General features: G+C 59.2%; 10 protein-coding genes across 10 annotated transcripts; 8 read left to right on the top strand and 2 right to left on the bottom strand.

Moving 5' to 3' along the window:
• Positions 1-2,069: 2,069 nt before the first annotated feature.
• TRAVEDRAFT_115122 (acyl-CoA N-acyltransferase) lies at positions 2,070-2,756 on the top strand (the record flags this gene model as incomplete). The annotated part of the gene is made up of 4 exons (XM_008036320.1): positions 2,070-2,133; positions 2,186-2,287; positions 2,343-2,440; positions 2,502-2,756. The coding sequence occupies 4 exons, from the start codon at positions 2,070-2,072 to the stop codon at positions 2,754-2,756; spliced, it is 519 nt and encodes a 172-aa protein (XP_008034511.1).
• A 421-nt stretch (positions 2,757-3,177) lies between these two features.
• Positions 3,178-3,330, bottom strand: TRAVEDRAFT_99351 (uncharacterized protein; the record flags this gene model as incomplete). The annotated part of the gene is made up of 1 exon (XM_008036319.1): positions 3,178-3,330. A coding segment is annotated over one exon (153 nt), but the record flags the coding sequence as incomplete, so codon positions are not given.
• Positions 3,331-6,359: 3,029 nt separating this feature from the next.
• TRAVEDRAFT_43599 (ATP-dependent DNA ligase) lies at positions 6,360-10,019 on the top strand (the record flags this gene model as incomplete). Its single annotated transcript, XM_008035692.1, has 11 exons — positions 6,360-7,575; positions 7,633-8,160; positions 8,226-8,419; positions 8,476-8,694; positions 8,771-8,962; positions 9,013-9,100; positions 9,162-9,350; positions 9,422-9,444; positions 9,504-9,582; positions 9,641-9,698; positions 9,761-10,019. 11 exons carry the CDS (start codon positions 6,360-6,362, stop codon positions 10,017-10,019), a joined length of 3,045 nt encoding a protein of 1,014 aa, XP_008033883.1.
• A 284-nt stretch (positions 10,020-10,303) lies between these two features.
• TRAVEDRAFT_26623 (uncharacterized protein) lies at positions 10,304-11,719 on the top strand. The gene is made up of 7 exons (XM_008035384.1): positions 10,304-10,441; positions 10,497-10,580; positions 10,649-10,682; positions 10,772-11,039; positions 11,132-11,158; positions 11,238-11,422; positions 11,489-11,719. The coding sequence occupies exons 2-6, from the start codon at positions 10,541-10,543 to the stop codon at positions 11,379-11,381; spliced, it is 513 nt and encodes a 170-aa protein (XP_008033575.1). The 5' UTR covers positions 10,304-10,441; positions 10,497-10,540; the 3' UTR covers positions 11,382-11,422; positions 11,489-11,719.
• Positions 11,720-12,104: 385 nt separating this feature from the next.
• On the bottom strand, positions 12,105-15,633 carry TRAVEDRAFT_112830 (uncharacterized protein; the record flags this gene model as incomplete). Its single annotated transcript, XM_008036318.1, has 5 exons — positions 12,105-12,767; positions 12,839-12,993; positions 13,046-13,527; positions 15,165-15,306; positions 15,369-15,633. The coding sequence occupies 5 exons, from the start codon at positions 15,631-15,633 to the stop codon at positions 12,105-12,107; spliced, it is 1,707 nt and encodes a 568-aa protein (XP_008034509.1).
• A 1,563-nt stretch (positions 15,634-17,196) lies between these two features.
• On the top strand, positions 17,197-18,249 carry TRAVEDRAFT_34454 (alcohol dehydogenase; the record flags this gene model as incomplete). Its single annotated transcript, XM_008035480.1, has 1 exon — positions 17,197-18,249. The coding sequence occupies one exon, from the start codon at positions 17,197-17,199 to the stop codon at positions 18,247-18,249; it is 1,053 nt and encodes a 350-aa protein (XP_008033671.1).
• A 904-nt stretch (positions 18,250-19,153) lies between these two features.
• Positions 19,154-20,332, top strand: TRAVEDRAFT_69342 (alcohol dehydogenase; the record flags this gene model as incomplete). Its single annotated transcript, XM_008036317.1, has 1 exon — positions 19,154-20,332. The coding sequence occupies one exon, from the start codon at positions 19,154-19,156 to the stop codon at positions 20,258-20,260; it is 1,107 nt and encodes a 368-aa protein (XP_008034508.1). The 3' UTR covers positions 20,261-20,332.
• A 387-nt stretch (positions 20,333-20,719) lies between these two features.
• Positions 20,720-21,832, top strand: TRAVEDRAFT_43593 (GroES-like protein; the record flags this gene model as incomplete). Its single annotated transcript, XM_008035691.1, has 1 exon — positions 20,720-21,832. One exon carries the CDS (start codon positions 20,720-20,722, stop codon positions 21,830-21,832), a length of 1,113 nt encoding a protein of 370 aa, XP_008033882.1.
• A 1,004-nt stretch (positions 21,833-22,836) lies between these two features.
• TRAVEDRAFT_113466 (bola-like protein) lies at positions 22,837-23,418 on the top strand (the record flags this gene model as incomplete). The annotated part of the gene is made up of 4 exons (XM_008036316.1): positions 22,837-22,914; positions 22,998-23,103; positions 23,179-23,219; positions 23,296-23,418. 4 exons carry the CDS (start codon positions 22,837-22,839, stop codon positions 23,416-23,418), a joined length of 348 nt encoding a protein of 115 aa, XP_008034507.1.
• Positions 23,419-25,014: 1,596 nt separating this feature from the next.
• TRAVEDRAFT_26619 (uncharacterized protein) lies at positions 25,015-26,045 on the top strand. The gene is made up of 3 exons (XM_008035383.1): positions 25,015-25,313; positions 25,373-25,403; positions 25,469-26,045. Exons 1-3 carry the CDS (start codon positions 25,047-25,049, stop codon positions 25,654-25,656), a joined length of 486 nt encoding a protein of 161 aa, XP_008033574.1. The 5' UTR covers positions 25,015-25,046; the 3' UTR covers positions 25,657-26,045.
• The last annotated feature ends 45 nt before the right edge of the window (positions 26,046-26,090 follow it).

Raw genomic sequence — 26,090 nt, 5'->3', positions numbered from 1 at the left:
TATGGCTTCTTCGATGGGGCGGAGACATTGCGGTCATCTGTGTCATGAAGGCAGTACGTTGTCAACCACGCACGAGACCGGGCAGGGAATCTGACTCCTCACAATAATTGGTATTGAGCCTGGACATCGCCGAGACAAAACGAGGTTAGCACAAGCGTCCGGCAGTCGAACCACATGCACAGCTCCCGGAGGACAGCTTCTCGGTCAGCCGCCTGAAGACGCCTCAATGCCGCAGTGATTAACTGGGGCATTACTTGATGTGAGGAACTATGACAGGACGCCCAATAATCCTACCAAAGGCCTTTTCCCGTGAGCCGCTTTCGGACTGTTTGGTCCGGACAGCTTGGCGACCTTCCTCAGGGCATTTTGGTCCGGATTGCCCTCAAGGCCCTTCCCTCCAGTGACCAGGAAGGCGGGCGGTTGCGGACGTGCATGTGTGGCGCGCGTTGACAGGCCTGGCATGCTTGTTGGACCTTGGACGACCGGGCTCAAATGGTGAGCACCTTCGACGGCTTGTATCAAGCCCACACAACGAGCCCGACCGTGTGACACGCACCAGAGAATGAGCCCCACCGGCGCTGTCTGCGATGTGTGGCTCACAGATTTACACTCGGTGGGCAATATTCGGAATGGGAGCCATTTGTTTCAGCGGTCGTTACTCGATGTACGCTAAGCGCCAATAAGCGCCAGGCTTCCGCTGCAATCCCTCCGCACCACGACCACATACAGCTGCTTAGGAAACGTTAGGCCGCTTTGTGATTGCCCCCCGCTGGGGGCCTTGTTTACCTGGTGAGGCCGAACAAACATTTCTCAGCCAATGGCTAAGGCAGCTCGGGCGGTCGGTGTGGCTCTCACCAGCGCTGTCGAAGCCCTCCGCCGTAAATCTGCCACATTTGGGTGTGCCGACGCGTGCCGCCTGTTTGTTGGGCTCTGCAGGTAAACAAGAGCTCCAATGCGAACGATCTGAGAAACGGCCTATCGTTTCCTAACCAGCTGTAAGGTCTCCTCTGGAGGCCCCCAGAGATCCGGACGCCGACTATGGCCTGTTCGGCCTCGGAGGCCCCATTTGGTCCGGATCCTGTATGACATTACCCCTCCGAGAGCCTAGGTTTCTGGAGGTATTATCCGGGGTCCTGATGTACTGCGTCCGATAATCCCATAGAGGCCAAAATTCGCCCGGTACCTAGTGCGGCAACGCCTAGAAGGAGCGCAGCGAGAAGGCAGCGTCAGGGTTTGCGCAGCACGCTAGAATCGACGTGCTGACCATCGCAGTGATGACTGGGGGAACGATGGAGTAAACCGGGGGACATCCTGGGATATCTGGACATCGGCGCGCTTCTAGGCTAAAGTAGGGCATTTCAGTCCCGCTGACCGCGAGGCACTGTCTTGGGCGACAAGAAGAGCGGGCACACGCAGCCAGGATCAGTGATGCCAGACAATCGAGATGGCTGCAGGCAGGGGTGGCCGCGAAACCGGCGGAGTGCACGGCTGGCCAGACCGGAACATCAGCTCGTGCTGATATGTTCAGGCATTTGGCCGACGCACCTGAAGCACGGAGGGTGTGTGAGCGCGCTCCGGACCTATTCAAACATAGGATAGCTTTACTGACAAATATGCCGCGGAGGTCCGCGCAGAGACAGGGAAGTAGCGGCCAGGCCGGGGTGTCCGCACGCGCTGGGCTCCCGCAGATGACGACGGAGAGAGACACGAGACTAGCGGTCCTCCAGCAGGGTTGCGGGTGCTCGGCGATGGTTTGTGCGGGGAACTGAGGCCAGGGACGTGCTTAGCGAGATCGCGATAGGCATCGTAGCATGGCGGATCTAGGCGTGGGTTCGTGGAGGATGGATCGTTCTCTTGGTGTGTTCTGCCGTCGGGATCCCCTGGTCTGGAGAGAGATGCTGGACGATGGAGGGTTCGTGTGGGAGGAAGAGGTCGAGATGGTCAGGAGGAAGCAGCAGACGACGTCCAGAAGCCCCAGAGTCTCCGAGGCGAGGGGCGTGATGCTCCCAACGACGCCCATGTAGTAGGCGCCGGCCCGCTCACCGGCGCCTGTGCTCTCTCAGTCCTCCATGTCGGACTCCCGCCCCACACCGACGCGAGTGTCCTTCGCTGCGGTCACCCCCAATAACCTCGGTACGCCGGTGGACTGCTCTTACTCGTCGTGTCTATCTGAAGGCGCATCTAGGGACCGTTAGGAAGCTCAACTCCGTCCTCTTTCCCATCAAATACAGCGAAAAGTTCTACAGCGACATCGTCCAGCCCGATCTCGAAGACTTCTGCCAACTAAGTACGCGTCCATCCGCCGTGACGCGCCAGCCTGCTCATCCGAGTCCTCGTCGCAGTCTACTACAATGATATTCCGGTCGGGACGATGTGTTGTCGCGTGGAAGTGAAGGACGGTGTGGCCAAGCTCTACCTCATGACTCTGGCGGTGCTCGCGGTGCGTTCCACTCGCATCGCAATCTCGCCTATTCTGACTTTCCTCGCTCGGAATCTCCCAGCCATATCGTTCCAGAGGGATCGGATCTCAGAGCTTGAAGCATCTCGTCGACACCGCCGCCGCGCACGCGAAGCCAAAAATCAACGCGATCTATCTCCACGTCCAGGTTTCCAACGAAGACGCGAAGCGATTCTACGCGCGCCACGGGTTCACCGAGGTCGGCCTGTACGAAAACTACTACAAGAAGATCACGCCACACGACGCGTGGATTCTCCAGCGGGATATCCAGCCCGCGGCCGCAGCCGAGGCGACGTGAGCTTCGTTGCAGCCCGATATGTCACTCCAGAGTGTGTATTCCACGGGTGTGCGGATAGTAAGATACATTTAGTGCGAATCTACGCCTACTACAGGGGGCTAACGTCTTCCTGGCCGTGCAGTACTGTCCATATCAGCGATACTTTTACAATGACTGTACGAATACAACTGAGACACAAGTGGCGCATAACATAAGTCAAGACGCGGGAACGTAGGCTAGGTCTTGTGCCGGCAATTAGTGGGTGTACATTCTGCGAACACCGGTTAGCTGTCAACTCCTCTAGCAAGCTAGCCCGGACGTACAGAGAGGTATCACAGCCCCGACCCGGTGTTCAAGCGGAATCGTCGATGCCGCAACGCTTCACAAGCTGAGGAGACCGGTCAACGTCCGGCGCGGAGGGAACGAGAAAACAAGTGCGTACCTGGTGCCTCTTCAGCGCGTCCTTCCTCGTGAACGTCTTCCCGCACCCGCCATTGCAGAAGAACGGCTTCTCGCCCGTGTGGGTGTCGCGATGCCGCTTCAGGTCGTGTTGGCGGTTGAAGGAGAGCGCGCACATGTCGCACGCGAACGGGCGTGGTGGCGACGCCGGGTATTGAGACGCGTTGACCTGCTGAGCGTAAGCCGCCTGCGAAGCATACTGTGCGGTTGCCATGTTGGCCATCGCCGAAGGCGCCTGCGGAGATGACGACAGGGGGCTGCCGTACTGGTGTGCCATTGCCTGGGGCTGGGCGTAGCCGTGCGACGGCGAGTGCGGGATGGCATGGGACGACGCGTGCGAGTGCGACGAGTGGGAGTGTGACTGCGGGTGGGAGAAGGAGTGCGAGTGGGGGCGCGCGGAGACGTGGTGTGCGCCCGGACTGCCGTGGTGGCTGTCCACGGCGTACGCGCCGTATTGCGACATGGACACGGAGGACCGCCGGTCGGAGGTGGGGATGTGCGAGTAGTGCATCTGGCTGTCGCCGAGCTGGTACTGGGCGGCGATAGCCTGGGCCTGCGCGGACATCGCGGCGTCGTAGGCGGGTATGGGCGGGACGGCCTGGGAGGTGGTGCGCAGAGACGGGTGGTTCTGGTAGGCGGTGGTGGCGGAGTAGTGGTCCTGCGAGGTCACGTACCCGGAGGGGTACTGGGCGGCGGGGGACCACTGCGAGGCGAGCGCGACGTTTGCGCCGTTGGGGTACTGCTGAGCGCGTCGGTCCGCCATGGAAGGAAGCGCGAGAAGCAGGCAAGCGATGCAGAGTGGAGGACAGGAGCGTGATCGCCATGCATATGTAGTCTCGGAGGGCGCTCCCCACAAGAGGGCGCGAACTGCCAGGCACAATCTCACTGCCACAATGGCGATGGATTCGGAGCTCGAGCCAAAGGTGCGACCCGTTATTACGCCAGAATACTGACAAAAACCAGCAAGGCAAAACAAGTAAAGTGCAATAACACTGATCTGTCAGTCGATGAATGATGCCGTGCCCTCGCGGCGCGCCCCCATAAACAGCTAGCCCCGCCCGCAGGTTCTGGTCCACGGCCGCCCTCTGGCGCGCGCAGACGCAGGAAATTGCTCAGGCCTGCCCCCGGACCCCCGCGCAAATACCCTCAATCTAGCCTATACGGGCGCGTGTGCGCCCGATCATCTAGCCTCCCAGCTAGTCCGCCAGGAACGCGCGATCACGATGAGCCGGGGGCCCGAAACCCTCTCGCTCCCGCTCCTTCCGAGCCTTTTGCGTGCGCGGTCCGGCGTCCTCCCCGGCCACCCCCACTGCATCCGCCCGCCCCCCGCCGTTTCATAGCATCGTGTCTACTCACCTCCCCCGCTTTCCCAGAAGCACTGATGGGTTGCGCGCCGAGATTCACGGCGTTCGCGCGTGCGCCGAGCGCGGTCCGGCGCCCTCTCCGGCGGCAGAGCGCGGCAGCCCCTCAGCATCCGCCCCCGAGCCCGCGATTTCGAAGCGGAGTGTTCTACTCACCTCCCAGCATTTCCCTGATGGGCAGCGCCGAGGTTCACGGCGTTCGCGCGTGTCCGCAGTCTCCGTCCTGACAGGACCTCCCTTGCCGCCCTGATCGCGTGCGGCAGGCGGACAGGCAGCGCGCACGCGCAACCGTGATGGTCACAGTGCGCAGGCGGGCGAAACCCATGTCCAGCTCACGCCGACCCACGTAAGATTCGCTCCCTGGCGAGATGACCCCCAAACGCTCTTCTAGTGCAGTTAGCTTGAAATGCAATCTCTTGACGGCAGTGCGGATGCCTCGGAGGCCCTCATCATGATGTGATAGCCCGGGGACGGACGCTGCGCTGTGTTATTCATAGTAGGTGCCCCGCCAGGGGTTGACATCATCATCATCATCTGAGCACAGTACCTACTTGACCGGCGCGGCGTTGCGTCGGTAGGTCCCGCCACGGGTGCGTTGATGTACGCGCCCGTGTTACGGCACGAGGGCTTGAGCTTTGTGTCGTCGCCGCCACCAACTCCGCCCACTCACTCCGGGCCTGCGTGGCGTCGTCCTGGCGCCTACACGCTGCGCCTGGTCATTGACGAGGCACCGTCTGCGCCGACCTGTGTTTTCCGCTGGCAACGGCTAGCGCGAGCCAGACGCGGGTGTTGTGGCCTGTCCACCGGCTAAACGAGCCATAAACTGCGTAAATTGCACGGTGCCTGGCTGCCTTATCGGGCCTCGAGGATGACCATCGACTATCGAGGGTCTTGGAGTCACCGCGTCCGTGATTCTGGTCCTGCCGGATGTGCTCAGCAGCAGCAGCACGCACCGTATGTTGCACAACGTATATCCCGATGAACGAGCCCCGTCTCGGGCGCGCGCGCGGGGCCGGCAGTGATTCATGCGCCGTGCTCGTCATGGAAGACAGCCTGCGGTGCAGAGAGTAATGTTGCAGCCTCGAATGGGGATGGTGCACTGACAGAGGGCGGTGACATACTACCGCCTGCAATGATCGTGGGTAAAAATGATATAATTTTGCTGCATCGAGCGGAAAATCGCTCAGGTACTCACTCCGCCCGCCCGATCAGCATGCACAAGACCCCAGCTGCTCATCGTATCGCCGATTGCGCAAGCCGACGAGCGGTGCCGTGTGATCTTAATTAGGGGATTTGGCGGACCACGAGTCCAGATAGGCGTCTGCGAATGCCCGGGCGTCAGCGGGGGCGAAAAGGCAAACAGTGCGCGATGGACAGCGACGGCGAGCGACGGCAACGGCCAGTCACTTACGGTCAAACAACGGAGAAACGCCAGAGGTCGGAGCGCGCCCCATGGAAATACTTCAGCCCATCTGCGCAGCGGAACGCCCTTGGCGCAGTGAGGGCCAAACAAAGCGTTTGGCACTCAGGAGGTCCGTGCACCGGTTTGAGCTCGCCGTGGGAGGTGTGCCGACATTCAAAACTCTGCAAGGACGAGCATGAGAGCCCGAGATAACCGGAGCAGACGAGATCCGCGATTGGGGAGAGTGAGGAGAGGAGCGAACCTGGCGCGCGCTCAAAGAGGACGGGCACAATGATGGGATGCCAAAAAGGGAACTCAAACGTACGCGTCGCTGGACACGATCAATTCCTCTTTGCGCTCGACGCTCGTGTCCCTCGCTAGCCTCGCGTACTCTGAAACGCAATGTCCAAACGTACCCTAGTGTCACCCTCGGCATCACCGAGCCGTCAAAAAAAGAAAGCCAAAGTCACGACAGGACAAGCCCGGCTTGATACATTCTTCGGCGCCTCGTCCAGTCGGACGCCAGTGCCAGCTAGCCAATCTTCGTCGAACGTTCCCTCCCCCAAAGCTGCCAGCTCAACCGGCAGGAAGGAACAAGCGAAGCGTCCTCTGACAGATGAGGAGCTCGCCTGGGCACTAGCGGCGGAGGACGGTCTCGACTTGGAAGCGCTCCGCAAACTCGAGGCAAAGAATGGAGCACTGCCCTCTAGCAACCTGTCAACGGTCACGCCTCGCGAGGACCCACACCCCGAGGTGATAGACGTCGACCAACTTGACGACGCTCCACAGCAGAATGTCCCTGGTCCGTCCAGTCGGCCTGCTAAACCTTCAACACCGGCGTCTCTTCGTACGACACACCCAGGGAAACGTCTAGTTTCCGCGGCGGGCCACAAACAGACCATTGGCAGCGTCTCGCGGGCCTCTGTGCCAGGAGAAACCTCTGCCGTCCCGTGTGTAGAAGTCTCTTCAGCTGCTGAGGGTGTCGCCGCGGAAGCGCTCCGCAAATTGAACGCGCACGGCGGACTCGGAGCAGCTACTGGTAGTCTGTCAGCGACTCTGCCCTGCGAGGAGACGCATTCTGCGGTGATTGACGTTGAACAACTTGAACATATCCCGCAAGAGAACGACCCTGGTCCCTCTAGTCGCCTTTCTCCGCCCACTAAACTTACGACGCCGACCTCTGCCCTTGTGACACACCCTCCGGAGCGCTCTCCCGTCTCGGGCTCTAAACATACTATTGGCAATGCCAAGCCGTCCGCTACGCCATCTTACAACCCTCTTGACGTCGACTCGCCTAGCTACCGTCTGGACTGCGCTGCATGGCCTCCCAACGCGCCGGTACCATACTCATTCCTCACCCACGCCCTTGCTACACTCTCTGGGACGCGCTCGCGGATCGCCAAGTTAGACACTCTGACGAACGCTCTCCGTACTATCAGCCACCAGCACCCTCCGTCACTGCTTCCGGCACTATACCTGTTATCAAATACCCTTTCGCCGCCTTATTCCCCCATTGAATTGGGCCTCGGGCCGTCCATAATCTCTAAAGCCATCCAGCATGTTTCAGGACTCTCTTCTGCCGCGTTAAAGCGTCTCTACAATTCAACCGGCGATCCAGGTAAGCTTTGACACGGGCCGCCGGTACATCGCTGACGAACACGTTTATACTCTACAGGGGACGTGGCGTTTGAGGCAAAATCCAATGTACGAACGCTAATTCCGCACCCTCCTCTTCTTATCATCGGCGTATACGACGCCTTGATAAAAATCGCTGGAGCGAAGGGTTCGGGCGCCGCAAAGACTAAACAAGCGGTCGTCGAGAAGCTGTTAGTCGCTGCCAAAGGGGAAGAGACGCGATTCCTCGTACGCACCCTTTGCCAGAACCTCCGCGTGGGTGCCGTACGGACGTCTTTGGCAGCCCTGGCCCGGGCGACGGTCCTCAACCCTCCGCCCGCAGTCTCTGCGGCGTTAACCAGTGACTCGACATTTCATATTAGTCTAGAGACTCTTGCTGCCATAAAACCACTTGTTGGCAAGAAGAAGGTCCCCGACGACGCCCGGGACGCACTGAATGCAATCTTCGCCCTGGCTGAGGGCGCTATCAAACGGGTCTACGTTCAGCACCCCAACTACGATCATATCGTGCGCGCGCTGCTCGAAGGCGGTTTAGAAGGCCTCGCGGACCGCCTCCCTCTGACGATCGGTGAGTGCCGGCCCAGCGGTCCTCGGATACTGTACATCGCCTCATACCAATATTCGTCCACGCAGGTGTCCCATTACTCCCGACCCTAGGGTCCCCTACGCGGTCCCTGGATGAGATCTACGATCGCCTCGGGCTGCTGCCTTTCACGGCAGAGTTCAAGTATGACGGTCAGCGCGCCCAGATTCACGCATCAAGGGGCCTGGGCTCTAAACACACGGTGAAAATATTCTCGCGGCATCTCGAGGACATGACCGACAAGGTAGCCGTCTTCTCGCCTCCCGTGGCCGCACGCTGACGCGCGTGTGCCACACCCAGTACCCGGACGTGGTGTCATTGGTCGGCGAGATGCTGGACGCCGCGCCGCAGACGCAGTCCTTCATCATCGACTCCGAGGTCGTCGCCGTGGACCCCGCCACCGGGGAGCTGAAGACGTTCCAGGAGCTGTCGAACCGCGCGCGCAAGGACGTCAAGCTCGACGACGTCAAGGTCGCCGTGTGCGTGTTCGCCTTCGACGTAATGTTCCTGGACGGTCAGGTGGGTGGGCCCCTGGGCGTCTTCAAGCGCGCCGCTCGCCCGTCGCTGATTTGCGGCCCGTCGTGGGTGGCGACAGGTCCTAATAGAACGGCCGTTCCGCGAGCGCCGATCGCTTCTCCGCACACGCTTCCCCGCGTACACCCCGCCACAGAAGGGCGCGGCGCGCTTCGACCACGTCAGAAGCGTCGAGAGCGAGGACGGGAGGGAAGCCGTCGAGGAGTTCTGGCAGGCGGCGGTGAACAGCTCGAGCGAAGGGCTGATGGTCAAGGTTCGCTGCCAATAGCCCCAGCTGGTGCACACCGCTGATGGCCGCCCCAGCTTCTTGATAGCGGAGAGGTTTTGGAAGAACCTACCCAGAATAAAGAGAGACCGCGGAGGAAGCCCCTTCCTGCCACATACGAACCAGGTGCGCGTCTGCGATTCTACACTCCGCAGCGCGCAGAAGCATGATGCTTGACACGTTGCAGATAAACGGACGTCCGCGTGGCTGAAGCTCAAGAAGGACTACGTCGTCGGGCTCGGTGACAGCCTTGATCTCGTTCCCATCGGCGCATGGCATGGCAACGGGCGAAAGGTGCAGTGGTGGAGCCCGATCCTGCTGGCCGTCTGGGATCCCACCGCGGAGAAGCTCGTGGCAGTGTGCAAGTGCATGTCGGGTGAGTGGGCCCTCGGCCGATCCCTTCTGGCATAGCACCGCAGCGCGAGGTGATTGACCGGCCGCGAGCAGGCTTCACGGACGCGTTCTACAAGGTGCGCGGGCGGGCGTGGTGGACTGGTGTGCTTCTTCGGCGCTGACGGCGTGAAAACAGAGCTTGCACGAGCGGTACCCCGAAAATTCGGACACCTGTTCCTCGCACCCACTATGGCAGCCCGAGTGTGATACGGGAGGTGCGGCCGGCGTCGCGCGGTCTGCGGGTGGACTGGTCTGACAAACTCGTTGCCGTAGGACTTAGGCCGGAGGTGTACTTTAAGCCGCAAGAGGTGTGGGAGATACGAGGCGCTGAGTGCGTCCCTCCCGGCTTACTGAATGGGTGTGCGTTCCTGACTCATTTTCCCTTACTACCAGCATCACTATAAGCCCCGTGTCGGTTGCCGCGCTAGGACTCGTGTCCCAAACGAGAGGACTCAGTCTCCGATTTCCGCGGTTCATATCCATCCGGGAGGACAAAGGGATCGAGAACGCGAGCGACCCGGAATTTCTTGCGAAGATGTATCGTGATCAGCAATCTGCTGGGAAGGACCAGACCGGCGCCGATGAAGGGGAGCTCGTGGATGTCGATCTAGACGAGGGGCCGCCGGAGGACGAGGACGAAGAGTCGTCGTAGAGACAATCCGGAGTTGTACCTTCCGTAGAACGAGCTCTAGATCGTACTGTCGGGTGAGGTTCGCTGCCGTTGAAGCCCCTCTCGGCGCTTTCCCTCACGCTCGCTCCTATTCGTTGGAGGCGGCCGCGATGCGATCTGAGCGTTTATACATACATGCCTTTTTGAGAACATGGTGCGGGCCTGATCGCGGTCCGGCGGGAACCGCGGGCACGCGGGATGCGGCGTCCTGGATTCCTTGATTCCTTGGGTGCACGGCTGTGCTTCTCTTCCGCAGCCCACAACTTCGGTTTTACTGCTGCCTACTGAGTACGGAGTACTGACCGTCAGAATGTGGTTTTTGTCGAGTTCTCTGGTCGCCGTTCTATGCAGCATAGCTGCTGTGCTAGATTACGCATACGCCGATGAAACAGTTCAAGATGCAGGTCAGTCACTATCTCAGCTCGTCGCACGACATATGGCGATAACGCGGCACGTCAGCCGTAATTGCCAGGCATCTCGTGAACAGCTCATCCATCGGCACCATGGCCACCGTCTTCCCCGGAGATCATGCCACTCTTGCAGGTACGACCGTCTGCCCCAGACCCGATCGCGGCATCCTGACCCGCTATGCCCGCCCCTGATTCATGAAGGAGAGCCATTCGCGCTGCAAGAGTACTACGCCAGGCACGTCCGTCCAGGCCCCTTCTCCAAAGAGAAGGCACAGCTTTCGAACTTTGCTGACTTCGGTGCCCCTGGACTCGCCGGGTCCACAGCTGCCACGCGAACGGCTCGCTTACGCTGCTCTTCATGCCCATCTCGCGCCACAGTCAGAACGTGCTGCACTCGCCCGTGCACGCCGCCTCATTGACCGTCGCGAGCGCATCACCTGCCGCCAGCCGGCCGCGGGTCTCTCTCCTGGGGAACGTCACCGTGTTCCCCGTGCTCGGCGATACCCCGGAGCTCGCAGCCATCCAGGCCTGCTACCTTGCGCAGCACCCCGACGCGCGCTGGTGGCTCCCGGGTCCGAGAGAACCACATGTGGTCAGTACTAGTGCGCTCCAGCAGTCAACTGCCCGTCGTGATGCAGCGCCGCTGACTGCAAACGATCTCTGGGTGGACCAATCGCGATACAGGCATACTGGGCGCGGTTCGATCCCCACGTACGTCAGATTCGCTGCACTCACAGGTCATTTGGCGGGGCTAACGAGGTACGAACGCGCCCGTTATCGCGATCGATAGACCGTGTACTTTGTGGGCGGGTTCGGAGACGAGCACTATATCGGCTACGTTCCCCTGAAGATGTACCAGGAGGCGCTCAAGAGCGACATTGACGGGCTGGGCGTCGCGGGTAGGTTCCTTGTGGACCAGCAAGGCGTCTTCTGAGACGCCAGACGACCACATTTAGTCCTTTCTCCAACATACCCGTACGCATCATATCGCAGGTACATTGCAATGGCCGCTAGAATGAACATTAACCATATGTTTCACAGTGACACAAGCGGCGGACTCATGACGAACTCTAATGAATATACAAAGATTGTGCACAACTCTGGTGACTGTTGAGTATTTGTTCATGGGCGCAGCAGCAGTCATGTACGTGATGAGACGAGCTCGCGGCGACAGCCGTTACGACATACATAGCGACGAGAACACGCCGCACTCGCGGCGGCGACTTGCTGCGACAAATGTGAAGGGGAAGGATATTCAGGAACCACGCGAAGGCTAAATGACATTCACGGCATTGTGCCCAACACATACGCCGCGCTCGCGCTCGCGGTTCCCGAATAATCACGTCGTCGCGCGACACCAAGGTTGCATCAAAGATTCAGGCCTGCGCAGCGTCGTCGCGGAGCAAGTGCTCCCGATGTGTTGCAGCGGCTTGCCTTGCGGGCGGAGGTGAGGCGGCTAGCATGACGTCCCGCACAATCTATCACAGGAATGTCAGTCCGCTTGTGCATTTCACATGCGTGCTGCGAGACAGAGGCTCAGCATTGAACAAGTATGTGATCCTACCAGCGGGATCACCGATGGGCCCGTGTATACCGGGTCTGCGAGTCCCCGTCGGGGTCCGTGAGCTGGAGTCGCAACAAATGCAGACGTGTGCTACTACAGCTGCCACACCGAAATAATCGCAAGCAGGGCGGCCCTGCGTCGCTGGACGTAAGCCTGGTCCTCTGCGTCTATCACCCCGTTGATGGTCTCCGAATCGAAAGCCTCCTCCACCGCCTTGAGTAACCCACCGTCACGGACTGACGCTGGCCACGCCGCGTCTTTGTCGCCCTCCGTCGCCTGTTGCTGCACTAGACCATAGTTGACGACGAGCTCTGACTTGAAACACAGGCCCTGCAATGCGGACCCGAAATCCGAGAAACTCGGACGCGTGAGGAGCTCCAGCACGTCGGATGTCGAAATGGCAGGATACTTGCGCGCGACCGAAGCCACTCCAGGTTCCTGTCCGCCCGTCGAGGCGTCCTGGGAAACGGCCACCGCATCCGCGGTTGCAGAGGCCTCAGTCGCCTCCGCCCGTATGCGACGCCGGGGTGGGGGACGTGCACGCGCCTGGGGCTTCGCGCGTCCCTTTGCAGCAGTGGAGCTGCCCCCGAGGGCGTTCCTACACAAGTGAACCTTGAACTGCGCCGTGGTACGCGTGACGGGCAGGGCGGCGAACAGGTGCTCGAGCGCAGCGATGCTCAGTCCGGAGACGCGTGTCGAGGCGGCATTGAGGAACATGGGAAAGTCGAGGAGCGTTGTTGATCCCAGGTTGATGAGCTGCGGCAGCGAGGGCGTGAGCTGCTGCATATGGACACAGACGGAGACGCGAAGCCCGTCTAGGCACGCACCAGAGCTAAGAGCCGGACGCCCAGGGACCGCCTGCCTTCGCCGTCTTGCTGCAGGGCGCAGAACGCAACGTCAAGCGGCATGTCGAGCTCCCACCGTGGGGCACGCTCGTCACGGGACGGCGAGATCTGCTCGAGCAGCAGAGGCGAATAGCGCACTGTTCGCAACAGTCAGCGGGCTGCTCGGTCTGTCAAGGGCGGGACACCCACCCTGCCCAGTGCGTTCTACATCTGCCTCATCACGCTCGAAGAGTGTTAGGATCCATCCCAGAACACCCCAGGCGTGTTCGCTGACAGAGGCAGGCGGTTCGCTGTCGTCGCCTGCTTGACCGTCCTCGTCAGCATCTTTACTTCTCGCTGTACGCCGGCTTCGCTTCTTCCGCGGGCTCGACGAAGCCGCGATTCCGTCTCGCCGGACAAAACCCTCCCTGATGATCTCCCAGCAGCAGCGTGTCCTCGTAATCCGCAATGCCTCACGGGCGATATACGAGTCCTCGGTCTCGAATCTCTGCGTCGGGAGTAGGTTGGGATCCTCCGCATAGCTAGGTAGCGCGCGTGCAAGCGCCGCTGGGGTGTTTGTGCGCGCGAACTTCATAAGCACGTCCCGCGCGGCGGCACTCGCCTTTGACGAAGGGGCTAGGGAGGTCTTCTGCCTCCTGGAAAGGATTTTGCTGGGGCTGCCGGGTTCGAGTCTTATGGCTTCCTCGTCTAGTTCATCTTCATCCGATGGCGGGGGGTACATAGCAATGTAGATCAATTGCCGTATATGGGGTCTAAAGCGGGAAGAGTTAGTATAGTATGCAGTAAGGTGATGGCTCGTCCAATAATGACAATGCTAGTTGAACGAGCTTATCGCCAGTCACCCGTGTAGAAAGTACACAAGTACGTCATTGAGGCATAAGACGCATATAGGCTGCTGGTAGCCTATCACACCGGGTATTCCCCAGCTTCCTATGGCGAAAAGACGACGAAAACACCCTGGAGTGGTTGTCTTTCCGTCGATTATCCATTTCTCTGACATGAAGCCGTTCGTAAGGTTAGTGTGCGTGAGCAGCAGAACGAAAAGGCAACTGCTTGTTTCACCCTTTCATAGGTTTCCCGCCCGCAGAAACGCGCTAATGTCCATGTATGCAGGCGCCTTTAGCCGCATACACATACGGCTCGAGTCTATCACGAGCGTGTACCTCGGCACACAGCAAAGTGTGATTGGAGTTGTCTTGAAGTCTCAAGACAAAACCAAAGACACCAAGGGAGTCTCTCACTTTGTGGCATACATCCGCTCACGACACGCCCAAAATGAAAGACAGGGGCGCGCTTGTGACCCAAAGAACGCGAAACTCACGGAAATGGCCTGAACTTGCTCGAGCGGATCTCGTCGAGCACAGATATCGCTGCCTCGTACTGGTTTTCCTCGAAACATGTGTCGACGAGGTTGCGCAAGTGTATGGTGAACTCCTTCTCCGCCGCCCGGCTGGGCGCGATTTGCGTGGCCGTCATGGCTTGTTTCGCGGGATTTTCTCTTGCGAATGTTTCCCGAGAATGTATGGAGTCGATTGAGGCGACCAGAGCAGCAGTAGACAAGGACGATGGTGGTGGTACAGAAGCAAGGAGAGCGGGCCGTGCCCGGAGAACGCGCGCAGGATGTTTGTGGCTCGCGCGTCACAAACAGCGCGTCAGGTCACGACCTCGCGTCGCGTCGGTGGCTGCCTCCCACGCGCACTTTGCGGAGCGGATCCAGCGTCCTCTACCAGTATATCCTTAGAATTACTTGCTCATGATTTACATAAAAATGCATAATGAGTACATACGTAATAGTAGCGAGTGTCCAACACCGAGACCATTAGAACGTGCTATGACTGTAGTCAACCTGAAGGAATACATAAGATAATCGTTGGTGGACGCGATTAAGTGACAAAGAGCAGATTCAGAACAAACAAAGCACAGGACGGATGAGCATGCGAGTCAAAGGGATGGGTATGAATGGATCATGAGGCGGAAGCTGCGTTAAGCTTGGTATAATCCTTGAACGGGATGGTCGTCGGCGGCACAGTGCGCTGAGTCTTGGGCTTGCGCTTCCCGTCGCCGTCCCTGTCCTTGTCCTTGCGGTCCTTGTCGCGGTTCGAAGGATGGTAGAAACCGAAAGCGGAAGAGATCTCGGCTTGCTTGATCGAGCCGTCGCAGTAGCGGCATCGACAGTCCGGCCTCCCATGCGCCTTCATGGGCTGGCCATCTAGCAACCACGCCAGGTGCAGGCAGAACTCCATCGGCGACCGGAAGTGAGGGACATAGCGGGATCCTGGCGGCGCGAGAAGTTTGTTTGGGCATCGACGGTGATATTATGGTGCGGGGAAGTGGCTTACCATAAAGGTAATGATCCTTGCGGGGGTCGTGTGGGTGGCCCTTCTTCTGCACCCAGAACGTGTAGTTCGCAGGGAAATTGGCGAGGTAGACTTTGTCGGGGTTCGATCGGGCTGTAGAGCATAAAAGAACGCGGTTATAACCACATGGAGGAGAACAAAAGAGCAGCACGCACGTCTGGTGCCCTGCCGCGCCATGTCTGGCTTCACGACGTGGTCGTAGATGAACCTCCCAAGTTTCTCCCTCCACATTCGATCCGTCACCTCGTCCGCCGGCTCGTAGTAGTTCACGAGCCCCTGCGCGTCGCGCGTACGAGTTCTTTGCGTCGGAGCTCGGCCCGCGTCGGCGTCGGATTCGCTCTGATCGGTGGGTAGAACGATGAATACGGTCTTCTCCCTGCGGAGGGCTTCGTAGCGTGGCGTTCGTATAAGGCACTCCATGGCGGGACGGTGGTGGTGGTAAGAGACAAAGTGTAGTTCGACGCTTAGTGGCCAACCGGTCGTGTAGATTTACGAAAGGCGCTTATCTAATCATGAGTAAAAGCGGCTGCAAAGTTCCCACAAGAGATGCTTTTGTTCTGGTCGCTGAGTCATGTCGACTGCTCTGCCCAGCAAGTGTTAGGCATGTCGAAGCCTAATGGCGAGGATGAGCTCGAGTTGATGGTTCAGTGCATGACAGAAGTGCCGCCGAAGGAGACGTGGGGAATCAGAGGGATTAGCGTGGATCCACGTTTTCATCTGATCTCCCCGCTTTGATCCAACGTAATCTTATCTCTTTCGTGAACCACCATGTTGCTGCTCACTCAACCAACACTCAACATGCAATATACATCCAGCATATGCGTACCAAAACAAGCACGCCAACTATCGCACAATCAACCAATATAGTATTCCAACCTCCAAAAAAAGCCCAGCGAGTCGTCAAAGGTGACTATGCTATACAGCCTGTCCAAACCCAGACGTGCCGAATCCTAGGTGACGATGTAAACATGTACGTATACGTATACCCAGGCCAGTAGCGTTGAGCACGCACGTTCTAATCGCGTCGCTCACATCTGCCGCAGATGGACTTCAGGTACCGTTCCTCGGTGATGACATAAAGTTGCGGGGTGTGTTCTGAAAAGCGCCTTGCAAAAGTGGCAGTCGTACCGTTTGGGTCATTCCAGTTACTCGGTGTGCATGCAGTGCGCATGTGGGACCCACGACTCCGACGTCTTCCCAGTGAACGTCTGCATCCTGAGCAACTTCCATGCAGTCTCGAGTTTTCTGGCGCCCCGGAATTGAAGCAAACCGACGCCTATCGGCAGGTACCAACACCCGGTGAGTCGCCTCGCGTCATACCCTGCAGAGCGCGGAGGCGCATTTGAATGGCCGCGGCGACCTGGAGGATTCATCCCCGTCACCGTGCGTCAGTAGTGATGTCGTACGGGATCCGATACGCTGCCATTTCCGCTACTGCCGCTTACCTTCTTTGACCCTACAAGCGCCACGGAGTGTATACGCACCGTCTTGCTTACTGAGATTAGGCCTCCAGAAAAGGGGAACGGCACGTCTACGGCGAGTATACTGCCGGTGAAGCCTGACAGCGCCACAGTGAGCATGTTAACAGCAGTGCCGCCGTAGTCCATCGGGAGGGACATACCCGTGAGCCCGTGAGGTTTCGCCGTTGAAATAAGGGATCTCAAACTACGCTTCTGCCTGCGATAACAAGCTTGAGACGGGTAAGGCGACTGGCGACCGGTCATATGATTGATGTTCACGATACGGCGCCGTAGGTTCTTGGTCCGACGGGGCGGCAGCGTAAGGCACTGCAGTGTCTTCGCTCTCGCGCCGTCAATATACATAGCTGCCGGGACTTCCCTGCCAATACCTGCTCGAGCGTGAGTATCGTTCGCGCAGCATAAGTACTCTCACACTCATCAGTTGAAGAGACATACCCACCCACCTCTCGCTCACACCATGATAGCTACCGCAAACGTCGACGTCGCCTCCTCCTCCGAGACGATGGTCGCCTACCGCATCATCCCCGGCCTCACGGAGCCGCAGCGCACCATTCTTCCCATCCCCACACCGGGTCCTGACGAGGTATTGGTGAAGGTCCTCGCCTCTGGTGTGTGCCACTCCGACGTCCACCTCCTCGACTGGTCCGCCACCCGCCCCTTCTCCCAAGCCACACACACCCTCGGGCACGAGGGTGCAGGCATTGTCGTCCGTGTCGGAGAACGCGTCGCCCAAGAGACCCAGACGCTCCAGGTCGGCACGTACGTCGCCGTGCTCACGACGAACGCGTGCGGGCAGCCCGAGTGCACCCGCTGCAGCCGTGGCTTTGCGAACGTGTGCTTCGCGCGCCCCATGCTGGGGATCGGCGCGGACGGGAGCTGGGCCGAGTACGTCGTCGCGCGTGCGAGCACCGTCGTCCCGGTTCCGGGAAACAACCCGAAGTCGGAGCGGCTCTCCCCTTCGGTCGTCGCGGCGGCGACAGACGCGGTCATGACGCCTTGGCACGGGCTCAAGAGGGCAGCAGGCGTGCGGGAAGGGCAAACGGTCCTCATCTTCGGGTGCGGTGGATTAGGAATCAACGCGATCCAAATTGCGAAGAACGTCTTGGGCGCAGGCGTAGTCATCGCATCTGACATCCGGGAGGAGAGTCTCACCATTGCTCGTTCTCTTGGGGCGGACTACGCCATCCCGCCTGCCGCACTGAAAGGGCTGCTGGAGGAAAAGGGTCTCGAAGTTGATGTGGCGGTGGACCTGGTGGGAAAGCAGGTGACCCTGGACTCGGCGGTGGATGTGGTGCGGACGGGCGGGGTTATCCTGCTCCTCGGACTTGGCGACGATGCGGTGTCCGTGAACCCGCTCGCGGTGACTACGAAACAGCTCACCATCTCAGGGAGCTTCGGCGGCGACTTTCACGACTTGGAGGAGTGCCTGCACGCGATTGACGAGGGGAAGGTCGTTCCGGAGGTTGAGAACAGGCCTATGGACGAATGCGCTCAGGTGATCAAGGATCTGGCTGCAGGACGTATCAGAACGAGGATAGCTCTCGTCCCTCTGTAGTGGTTTTGTCGTATCTTCCTGTAGCTTTCTCATCCATGCGACATAAGCATTTTATCCTACTCAGATGTCCAACGAGCCCCATATTGGCAGAACGCTGACCTTTCGTAGACCGGGACGCACCACAGTCTCGCTCGCGTTTTGCGAGTTTTGTAGGAGCATGGCCATATTGGTTAGCACATTCGGAGCGACTCGCCGCTCGCATAGCCCTTGTGTACCCAGCTCGCGTTACCGAACATGTCCGTAAAGTGTTTGAGCGTCCGGGATATCGTAAGAATTCGGAGAGAAGGTCCAGAAACTCCTAGCGCCGACTCCGGAGGTAGATTGCCACGTTTAGCGTAGGTTAGAGCGTGCGCGTTCCGGTGCTTCAAGATTCATAGGGAGAGGTTTTGGGCAGATCATCACCGCCCTCAAACGAGACTAGAGGTAGAACACATGCTAAGATAGGCACACTCGACCTGAAGACGTCACTCACCAGGAAGTTGGTGCTCATATCGAGCATCCATAACAGGAGATAGAGAGCTGGAGAGCATGCTAGTGGCATGTGTTCATGCGAGCCTCGTGGTGTTGTACCTCAATACTCCATGGGCCGGTGTTTCATCAGTGAGGGGCCCCCACCACTGCACCCGTGTTTCGCGGGCTACCCGCATTCGGGCCTTTGTAAGTTGAAACATAGGCTTTGCGGAGGATCGCCGCTTCTACGGTGCGCACTCGACGTGCGGTGCAACGCGCCATCATACCGGCGCGTACGCTATAACGCAAATCTCTTCATGTGACGAGGTGTATCGGCGATCTAGCTCCTACACAAAGTATAAATGCCTGCGTCGACGAGGTGAGCGAACGACTCAACACACACCTTTCCAATCCTCTGCACTTGCAACATCTATAGATCAGCTTCCGCTTCGCAATGTCTACCAACACTTCCGTCGATGTCCCCGCCTCCTCCGAGACGATGATCGCCTACCAGATCGTCCCCGGCCTCACTGAGCCCCAGCGCAAGGCCCTCCCTATCCCCACCCCCGGTCCCGACGAGGTGCTCGTCAAAGTACTCGCCTCCGGTGTCTGCCACTCTGACGTGCATCTTCTCGAATGGTCCGACGGGCGCCCTTTCACCCCGTTCACGCACACGCTCGGGCACGAGTGCGCCGGCACCATCGTCCGCCTCGGGTCCAACGTCGCGTCGGACCACACCCTCTCGGCCCGCCTCGCCGTCGGGACCTACGCCGCAGTGCTCGCCACCAACGCGTGCGAGAAGCCCGACTGTGACCGGTGCAGCCGCGGCCTTGCGAACGTCTGCTTCGCCCTCCCGCTCTACGGCCTGGGCGGGGATGGCAGCTGGACGCAGTACATCGTCGCCCGCGCGTGTACGGTCGTCCCCGTGCCAGGCAACGACCCCAAGTCCGCGCGGCTCTCTCCCGCGGTCGTCGCCGCCGCAACGGACGCAGTTCTCACCCCCTGGCACGCGCTCAAGAGGACCGCGGGCGTCCAACCTGGTCAGACGGTCCTCATCTTCGGGTGCGGCGGCCTTGGGATGAACGCGATTCAGATCGCGAAGAACGTCCTTGGCGCCGGTGTGGTTATCGCGGTCGACGTCCGCGAGGAGAGTCTCTCCATCGTCCGCAAGCTCGGCGCGGACTACGCGATACACCCTGACGGGGTGAAGGCGCTGCTGGAGGAGAAGGGGCTCAAGGTGGACGTGGCGATGGACCTGGTCGGCAAGCAGTCGACATTGGATGGGGCCGTGGCCGCGGTGCGCACGGGCGGGACTGTGGTGCTCATCGGACTCTACGGCGATGCTCTCTCGGTGACGCCGCTCGCCATGACCACTAAACAGCTGAAGCTCTTGGGGAGCTTCGGTGGAGACTACCAGGACCTGGAGGAGTCTTTGCGCGCGATCGCGGAGGGGAAGGTGACGCCGGGTGTCGAGGAGAGGCCTATGGACCAGTGCAGGGAGGTCCTGAAGGATTTGGCGGCAGGGCGGATCCGCACCAGAGTCGCCCTGGTTCCTAACTAGGAGAGAGGAGTTGCTTGCTATAGAGTAGTGGATGTTTTACCTATGAATCTACGTTAATCAACTTAGTTCTACATGCTCATTCAGTAAGATTCGCCGCAAATGAACAAGAATAATGGGCGCGCATGGTACTCACTTGCGACTGGGACGTTTTCCCGCTGCTTGTTTCAAGGTTTGGTATTGGTATCATGAACAGTACAGTAACAGCGGCTGGCTGGACGACCTGAGATATAGTTACGTTACCGGTGTGGTAGACTTCTCGACGTGGGAGTGGATACACACCTCGGAGCTGCCTTTCTACCACGTTCAGTCATGCGCATGATGCTAATCACGGGGACGCGACCGGTATCTTCGCGGATGTGAATCACCCCCGGCGGTCGGTGTATACGACTTTCTATAAGTACACACCTCCGCATTCCCATACACAACACGCACCTCAACCACTCCCACCGAAACTGCACTATGCCGCCTCCGACACCGTACCTCCATAGCCCTCCCCTGCCCAAGACGATGGTCGCGTACCGCTTCGAGCCCGGCTTGAAGGAGCCACAGCGGCGGACCCTCCCCGTTCCTGTTCCCGGCCCGGACGAGGTGCTCGTCAAGGTTCTCGCAGCGGGCGTCTGTCAATCGGACGTGCACCTCCTCGAGGAGTCCGACACGAAACCCTTCGTCACATACCCGTTCACCCTCGGACACGAAGGCTCGGGCATCATCGCCCGCCTCGGCGATGAAGTCGCCTCCAACCCCGAGTTTGCGCAACGCCTCACGATCGGAACCTACGTAGCCGTGCTCCTCACGAACGCGTGCGACACGAACAAGTGCGCCCGTTGCAAAAGCGGGTTCGCGAACGTCTGCTTTTCGCGCCACATGTTGGGGATCGGCGCAGACGGGAACTGGGCGGAGTACGTATTGGCGCGGGCGTGCACCGTCGTCCCTGTTCCAGGAAACGACCCGAAACACCCGCGACTCCATCCGGCAGCCGTGGCGACCTCAACGGACGCGGTGCTAACGCCTTGGCACGCGTTAAAAAGGGTTGCGCGTGTGCAGCCCGGGCAGACCGTGCTCATCATTGGATGCGGGGGCCTCGGGAGCAATGCGATCCAGATAGCCAAACACGCCCTCGGGGCCAGTGTGGTCATCGCATCGGACATCCGGGAGGATAGCTTGGTGCTCGCCCGAAAAGTCGGCGCAGACTACGCGGTTCCGCCTGCCGAGCTGAAGGTGCTGCGAGATGAGAAGGGCCTGGTGATCGACGTGGTAGTGGATGTGGTCGGAATACAGGCGAGTATGGATGGCGCTGTCGAATTGGTGAAGACGGGAGGAACCGTGGTCCTCATTGGGCAGGGGCAGGGAACGGTGACGATCAGTCCGTTGGGGATGGGTGTGAAGCAGGTTGCGGTCATGGGAACCTTTGGGGGAGACTATCAAGATTTGGTGGAGTGCCTGTTCGCAATCGAACAGGGCAAGGTGGTCCCGGAGGTCGAGGAGAGGGCTCTGGACGATTGCGTTAAGGTGGTGAAGGATTTAGCTGCTGGGAGAGTGCGAGGAAGAATAGCCTTAATCCCATCATATTGATTGAAGCGGTTATACCGCTTGTATACCAGTTTCGGCGCATACAGCCGTGTCGGAGACTGAGTTGACAACATCAGCATGGCTTGTGAAGATCTGAAAATAGAGGCGAAGCAGTTGTGACTACCTCACTCTTCAGTGATATTAACCGACATTTCACTTCCCCAGGTTTAATCAACAATGTCCGGGTAGAACGCTCGGGGGTGGTGCCAACGAAGGAGTCGGACATACCGGAGGCAATAATGTCTTAGCGCTTTATGATGATCTTGCATTGAACGCCACCAAACCCGAGCATGTACCTCGGTCTCCGCATCATGTTGGATCGGCATTGCTGTTTCAGCAATACCAGAATCACGATCAGAAAGCAGTCGTACGCGGAGGATGCAGTGGGGCGGCATGGATGAATGGTTGTACTTGGATGGAATGACCACAAGTAAAGCGTTCATAGCTCGCATAGCTGGGCAATGGGCATGTCAATCATCCCTGCGGCCAAGCTGAACTGCCCTGGTGAGGGTGAGAACATCAGCGGAAACACAAGATGAGTTGATGCAAATACCTGCGGGCACTGCACACGTCGTGCAAATCACTGGCAACGACTTCGGGGATGGCGAAGCCTGGGTATTTTGCGCTTCATGAGCAGCCCAAATCGTCGTAAATGAGCGCGATGCAGAGTATCGCAACCACACGCGAGAGTTGGGGCTACATGACGGTCGGGAGCAAGATGGTCGTGCGCCTGAGCTGAGCGAACCACTGCAGGTTCCGGCGGACCGCAGCGGGCCTTGGGCGCCTGTCCGACCGAGGTGAGCCCGTGGCGGGCACAAGACCTTGCTTCTGCCAATCATCTTCGTGGTCTTCGTCCTCGTCCACGCTCTCGTCGCCATCGCCCGCAGCAACGAGCAAACGCGGGGCAAAGCGTCCGAATTTGCTGTGCAGTGTCGATGCTTGCTTCCAGGAGACTCGCCATCTCCCTTGTTCGTAACCGTACATTCAGACCGCACGCCATAGCGACCATGTCTACCGCTCCCCCCGCTTCTGATTCCACGGGTGCATCGTCAGGAGGACCGGTGGAGTGCGCAATTAGGGCCAAGGTACGCAGATGGACCAATCCCATACCTACCCGTACGCCTCCGCTAACAGTAATTCCACGTGCCCCGTATGTCGGTTTTGATAGCTCACTGAGCTCCTGAAGCCTTCGCAACTTGACATCAAAAATGACTCATGGCAACATAGGCACCACGCGCCGATGAGGGCGGAGGGCGGTGGCAACGGGGAGACTCGTACGTATTCATCTTTGCTACGCTTAGGTCGGGCGCGCTGAGTTCTAACGATTCTGTTCGTTACCGGGCGGTCAGACTTTTCGGTGAATGTCGTGTCAGACGAGTTCCAGGGAAAGGTATGTATTGCTTTGGACGATGCTATCACGCGGACTGAGTGTCTATGTCTGACTTGTCCGCGCATATCTTTCATAGAACACCATGCAACGACACCGAATGATATACGCCGCCCTCTCAGAGGAGTTTGCCGCCGGGCTTCATGCACTGTCGTTGAAGACCAAGACTCCTGTTGAGATTCAATCCAGCAAACAGTCATAGCTTTGGCTCTCGAGTGTCCGTTCGTCACTTGCCTTTACAAGAACAAAGTCTCTACCATTCCGTGGTATGACAAGATTGTTTCGTGCGCTTGTTCTTCTGCGAGCGTCGCCGGTAACCAAAACTCTGTCACGACGCTCCGCGTGGTCCACCATGACTCTGCCACACCGGTGCCGAACGATCATCCGGCTGGTTTCCGGAATCTCAGATCGCAGTGAATGCCGGCGGAGACGAGCGAGTACCATTTCCATCTCGTATGTTGCAACATACGCTATTGGCTCCATGTGCGGCGCGCCCGCATAATTAATGCCACTGGCTCACGGTCGTTTCTTCTCATGACAATTGGTTGAACAGAGCTTTCACGACACGCTGACCACTGTGCAGAAGTTAGATTGATTCTGCGGTGGGATGAGCAGCAATGCGCCCGGCGCGTTTTGTATTCTCTTCAACAGATATTCGGGATCGAAGCACAAAGGGGCAACCCGCAATTAGCCTTCACGACGAGACGATCATCCGCTTCTCGCCATCCAACCGCGTACATCCCCCTGTCGATGTGCGACAACGACACAAACACTCGGCCGTCGAGAGCGGTGAGGCAGCATATGGCCATCAGCTGACCGTCGTACTGCTTGCGCTGATCTCTGATCCAGCGACCGCCCGGCGAATCTCAGATATGCGCCTCTCAATGAAAGTGGCGCCCACACGGCGTCACCCATCTCGCTTGCACTCCAATCCTCGCTCGATCATTCACCACTGGGCAGTACGCAGGCTGGGCCGCGCACCTGTCCGCGGTCTTCCCAGCGATTCTCGCCCACCTGCTCTGACGGAGGCCTGCGAATCGTGGCAGGCGAGTTCGGTCGACGTGCTCGGCAGCCTGCTCCGAATGTCTCCTCGTTCACGACTGTCATCAGCGCCGTTGTCGACGTGCTCATGGGTACATGGAGACCGACTTGCCGCAGTGGTGAAGGCGCGCGGGAGCGCCGAGAATCACTACAGCATCCATTCAGGGTTCCAGATCGCTTTCTGAGATCGAGTCCTTCGCGTGTTGGATGTGCCACGACTGCGGACGTGTGTCTCCGGATGTGCCCTCGACGTTCCGTTACCGCCAACTGTTCGTCGTCTGAAGGCTATATAGCGACGTGCCGGCCTCAATTCCTCCACTCCCCTGCCCTTCCGATCTTCACCCCTTTTCCATCCCACCCACCTCCAGCGCCCGTGCTATGCCGCCTCGTCAATCCTCCTCAAGCGACCCCTCTGGACGAGGCGAGCAGCGGCCGACGCTACCTCCCATCAGACAAATCTTTGGACGTGAGTAGTGATAATGTTCTGCACAGTCCGCGTCTTACCGGTTATCTTCGCGTGCAGAGGAGCTGTCCAGGTCGGTCCCACCACACCAGACGCGAGGAGGATCCCCCCACCTCGGCGGCCGCATGTCCTTGGCAGACGAAGATCCTCGCCAGCTGTCCCGCGGAGCCTCCTCGCCCGCACCTCGTGGGTACGCCGCCCCGGGCACGCCGCGCTCCTACCCTGCGTACCCGGACGTGCAACGGCACCAGCAGCAGCCCGCGCCCCACCACCCGCGGACGGCGTCAGACCCGCAGGCCACAGGCTATCCCGCGTACCCCCAGCACATGGCCCAACACCCCGGCCCTGCGCTCCAGCCGTACCCGGCCGGGTACCCCACGCAGCAGTACGCGCAGATCCACCCGCGCACCCCAATTCCGACGGGCAGCTATCCCTATGCTGGCACCCAGCACATGCACCCCGGGATGGTCGCCGGACCGTCAGGCAGCCAGCCCTACCCCGGCACGGAGCCGGGCGCGTCTGATCGGAGCTCGTCATCAAGATACGAGTGCAGTTACTGCGGCAAAGGGTTCACCCGGCCGAGCAGCTTGAGGGTACGGTGCCACCTGCTACGCTAGTCAGCGGCGTGAGACTGACTGCGTTCTTAATGCAGATACACCTGAACACGCACACCGGTGAAAAGCGTGAGTAACAGCTACGCGGCGTTAGTTTGATCGGCGCTGACTTGAGTTTTTGACGGGCGCGACAGCGTTCACTTGCCCATATGAAGGCTGTGGCCGTAGCTTCAGCGTCCAGAGCAACATGCGCCGGCATGCGCGGGTACACACGCGTGGCCAAGAGTCCCAAGGCGGCGCCGATCTGGAAGAGGAGGGCGACAGCGCGGAGGAAGAGTACCCATCCTCGGCGTCGTCCTCGCCCAAGTCCCGCAAGACCTAAGCGACGCCGTGCCTGCCACTACTGCACCCGTCCATCCGCGCCCTGCCAGCCTACCGTCGCCGTCGTACCGCAACCAGAGAAGATCGACTGTATCCTAATCCGCACTACAGAGTACCCCAAACACGGCTATTTGATCGTCGCTACTATTTATTCGCTGCATCTTACGCTATCCTCGCATCACACTGTACACTATGCATCCACTCGCACTCGTTCTACTCCGACGCTCATTCCCTTTGTTCCGTTTCCGCACCCGCACCCGCATCCAGGCCCTATTTATTCGCACCACGCATTACCTCACCGCATCGCCTCGCACTGCACCATCCGCTCCCTGTCGTATTTAACACCGCACGCACGTCGCCCCCCTTTTAAGCTATATTTATTCCTTTTGCCACCTTCCGACTTCGGGGCATTCCTCGATTTCTTGTATTACTTAT

Source organism: Trametes versicolor (assembly GCF_000271585.1).
Source record: "Trametes versicolor FP-101664 SS1 unplaced genomic scaffold TRAVEscaffold_2, whole genome shotgun sequence".
Classification (NCBI taxonomy): Eukaryota; Fungi; Basidiomycota; class Agaricomycetes; order Polyporales; family Polyporaceae; genus Trametes; species Trametes versicolor.
The sequence above is the reverse complement of the archived record's forward strand: the minus strand, read 5'-3'. Positions and strand labels throughout refer to the sequence as shown.

What these genes read in the sequence shown, in the direction of transcription:
- TRAVEDRAFT_26623 (XM_008035384.1), top strand. Translation starts at nt 10,541, where the DNA reads ATGGCCACCGTCTTCCCCGGAGATCATGCCACTCTTGCAG. An exon ending in AGATCATGCCACTCTTGCAG is followed by an intron (nt 10,581 to 10,648) that starts GTACGACCGTCT and finishes TGATTCATGAAG; the next exon opens with GAGAGCCATTCGCGCTGCAA. An exon ending in GTCCGAGAGAACCACATGTG is followed by an intron (nt 11,040 to 11,131) that starts GTCAGTACTAGT and finishes ATCGCGATACAG; the next exon opens with GCATACTGGGCGCGGTTCGA.
- TRAVEDRAFT_26619 (XM_008035383.1), top strand. Translation starts at nt 25,047, where the DNA reads ATGGCCCAACACCCCGGCCCTGCGCTCCAGCCGTACCCGGCCGGGTAC. An exon ending in CCCGGCCGAGCAGCTTGAGG is followed by an intron (nt 25,314 to 25,372) that starts GTACGGTGCCAC and finishes TTCTTAATGCAG; the next exon opens with ATACACCTGAACACGCACAC. An exon ending in CACGCACACCGGTGAAAAGC is followed by an intron (nt 25,404 to 25,468) that starts GTGAGTAACAGC and finishes CGGGCGCGACAG; the next exon opens with CGTTCACTTGCCCATATGAA.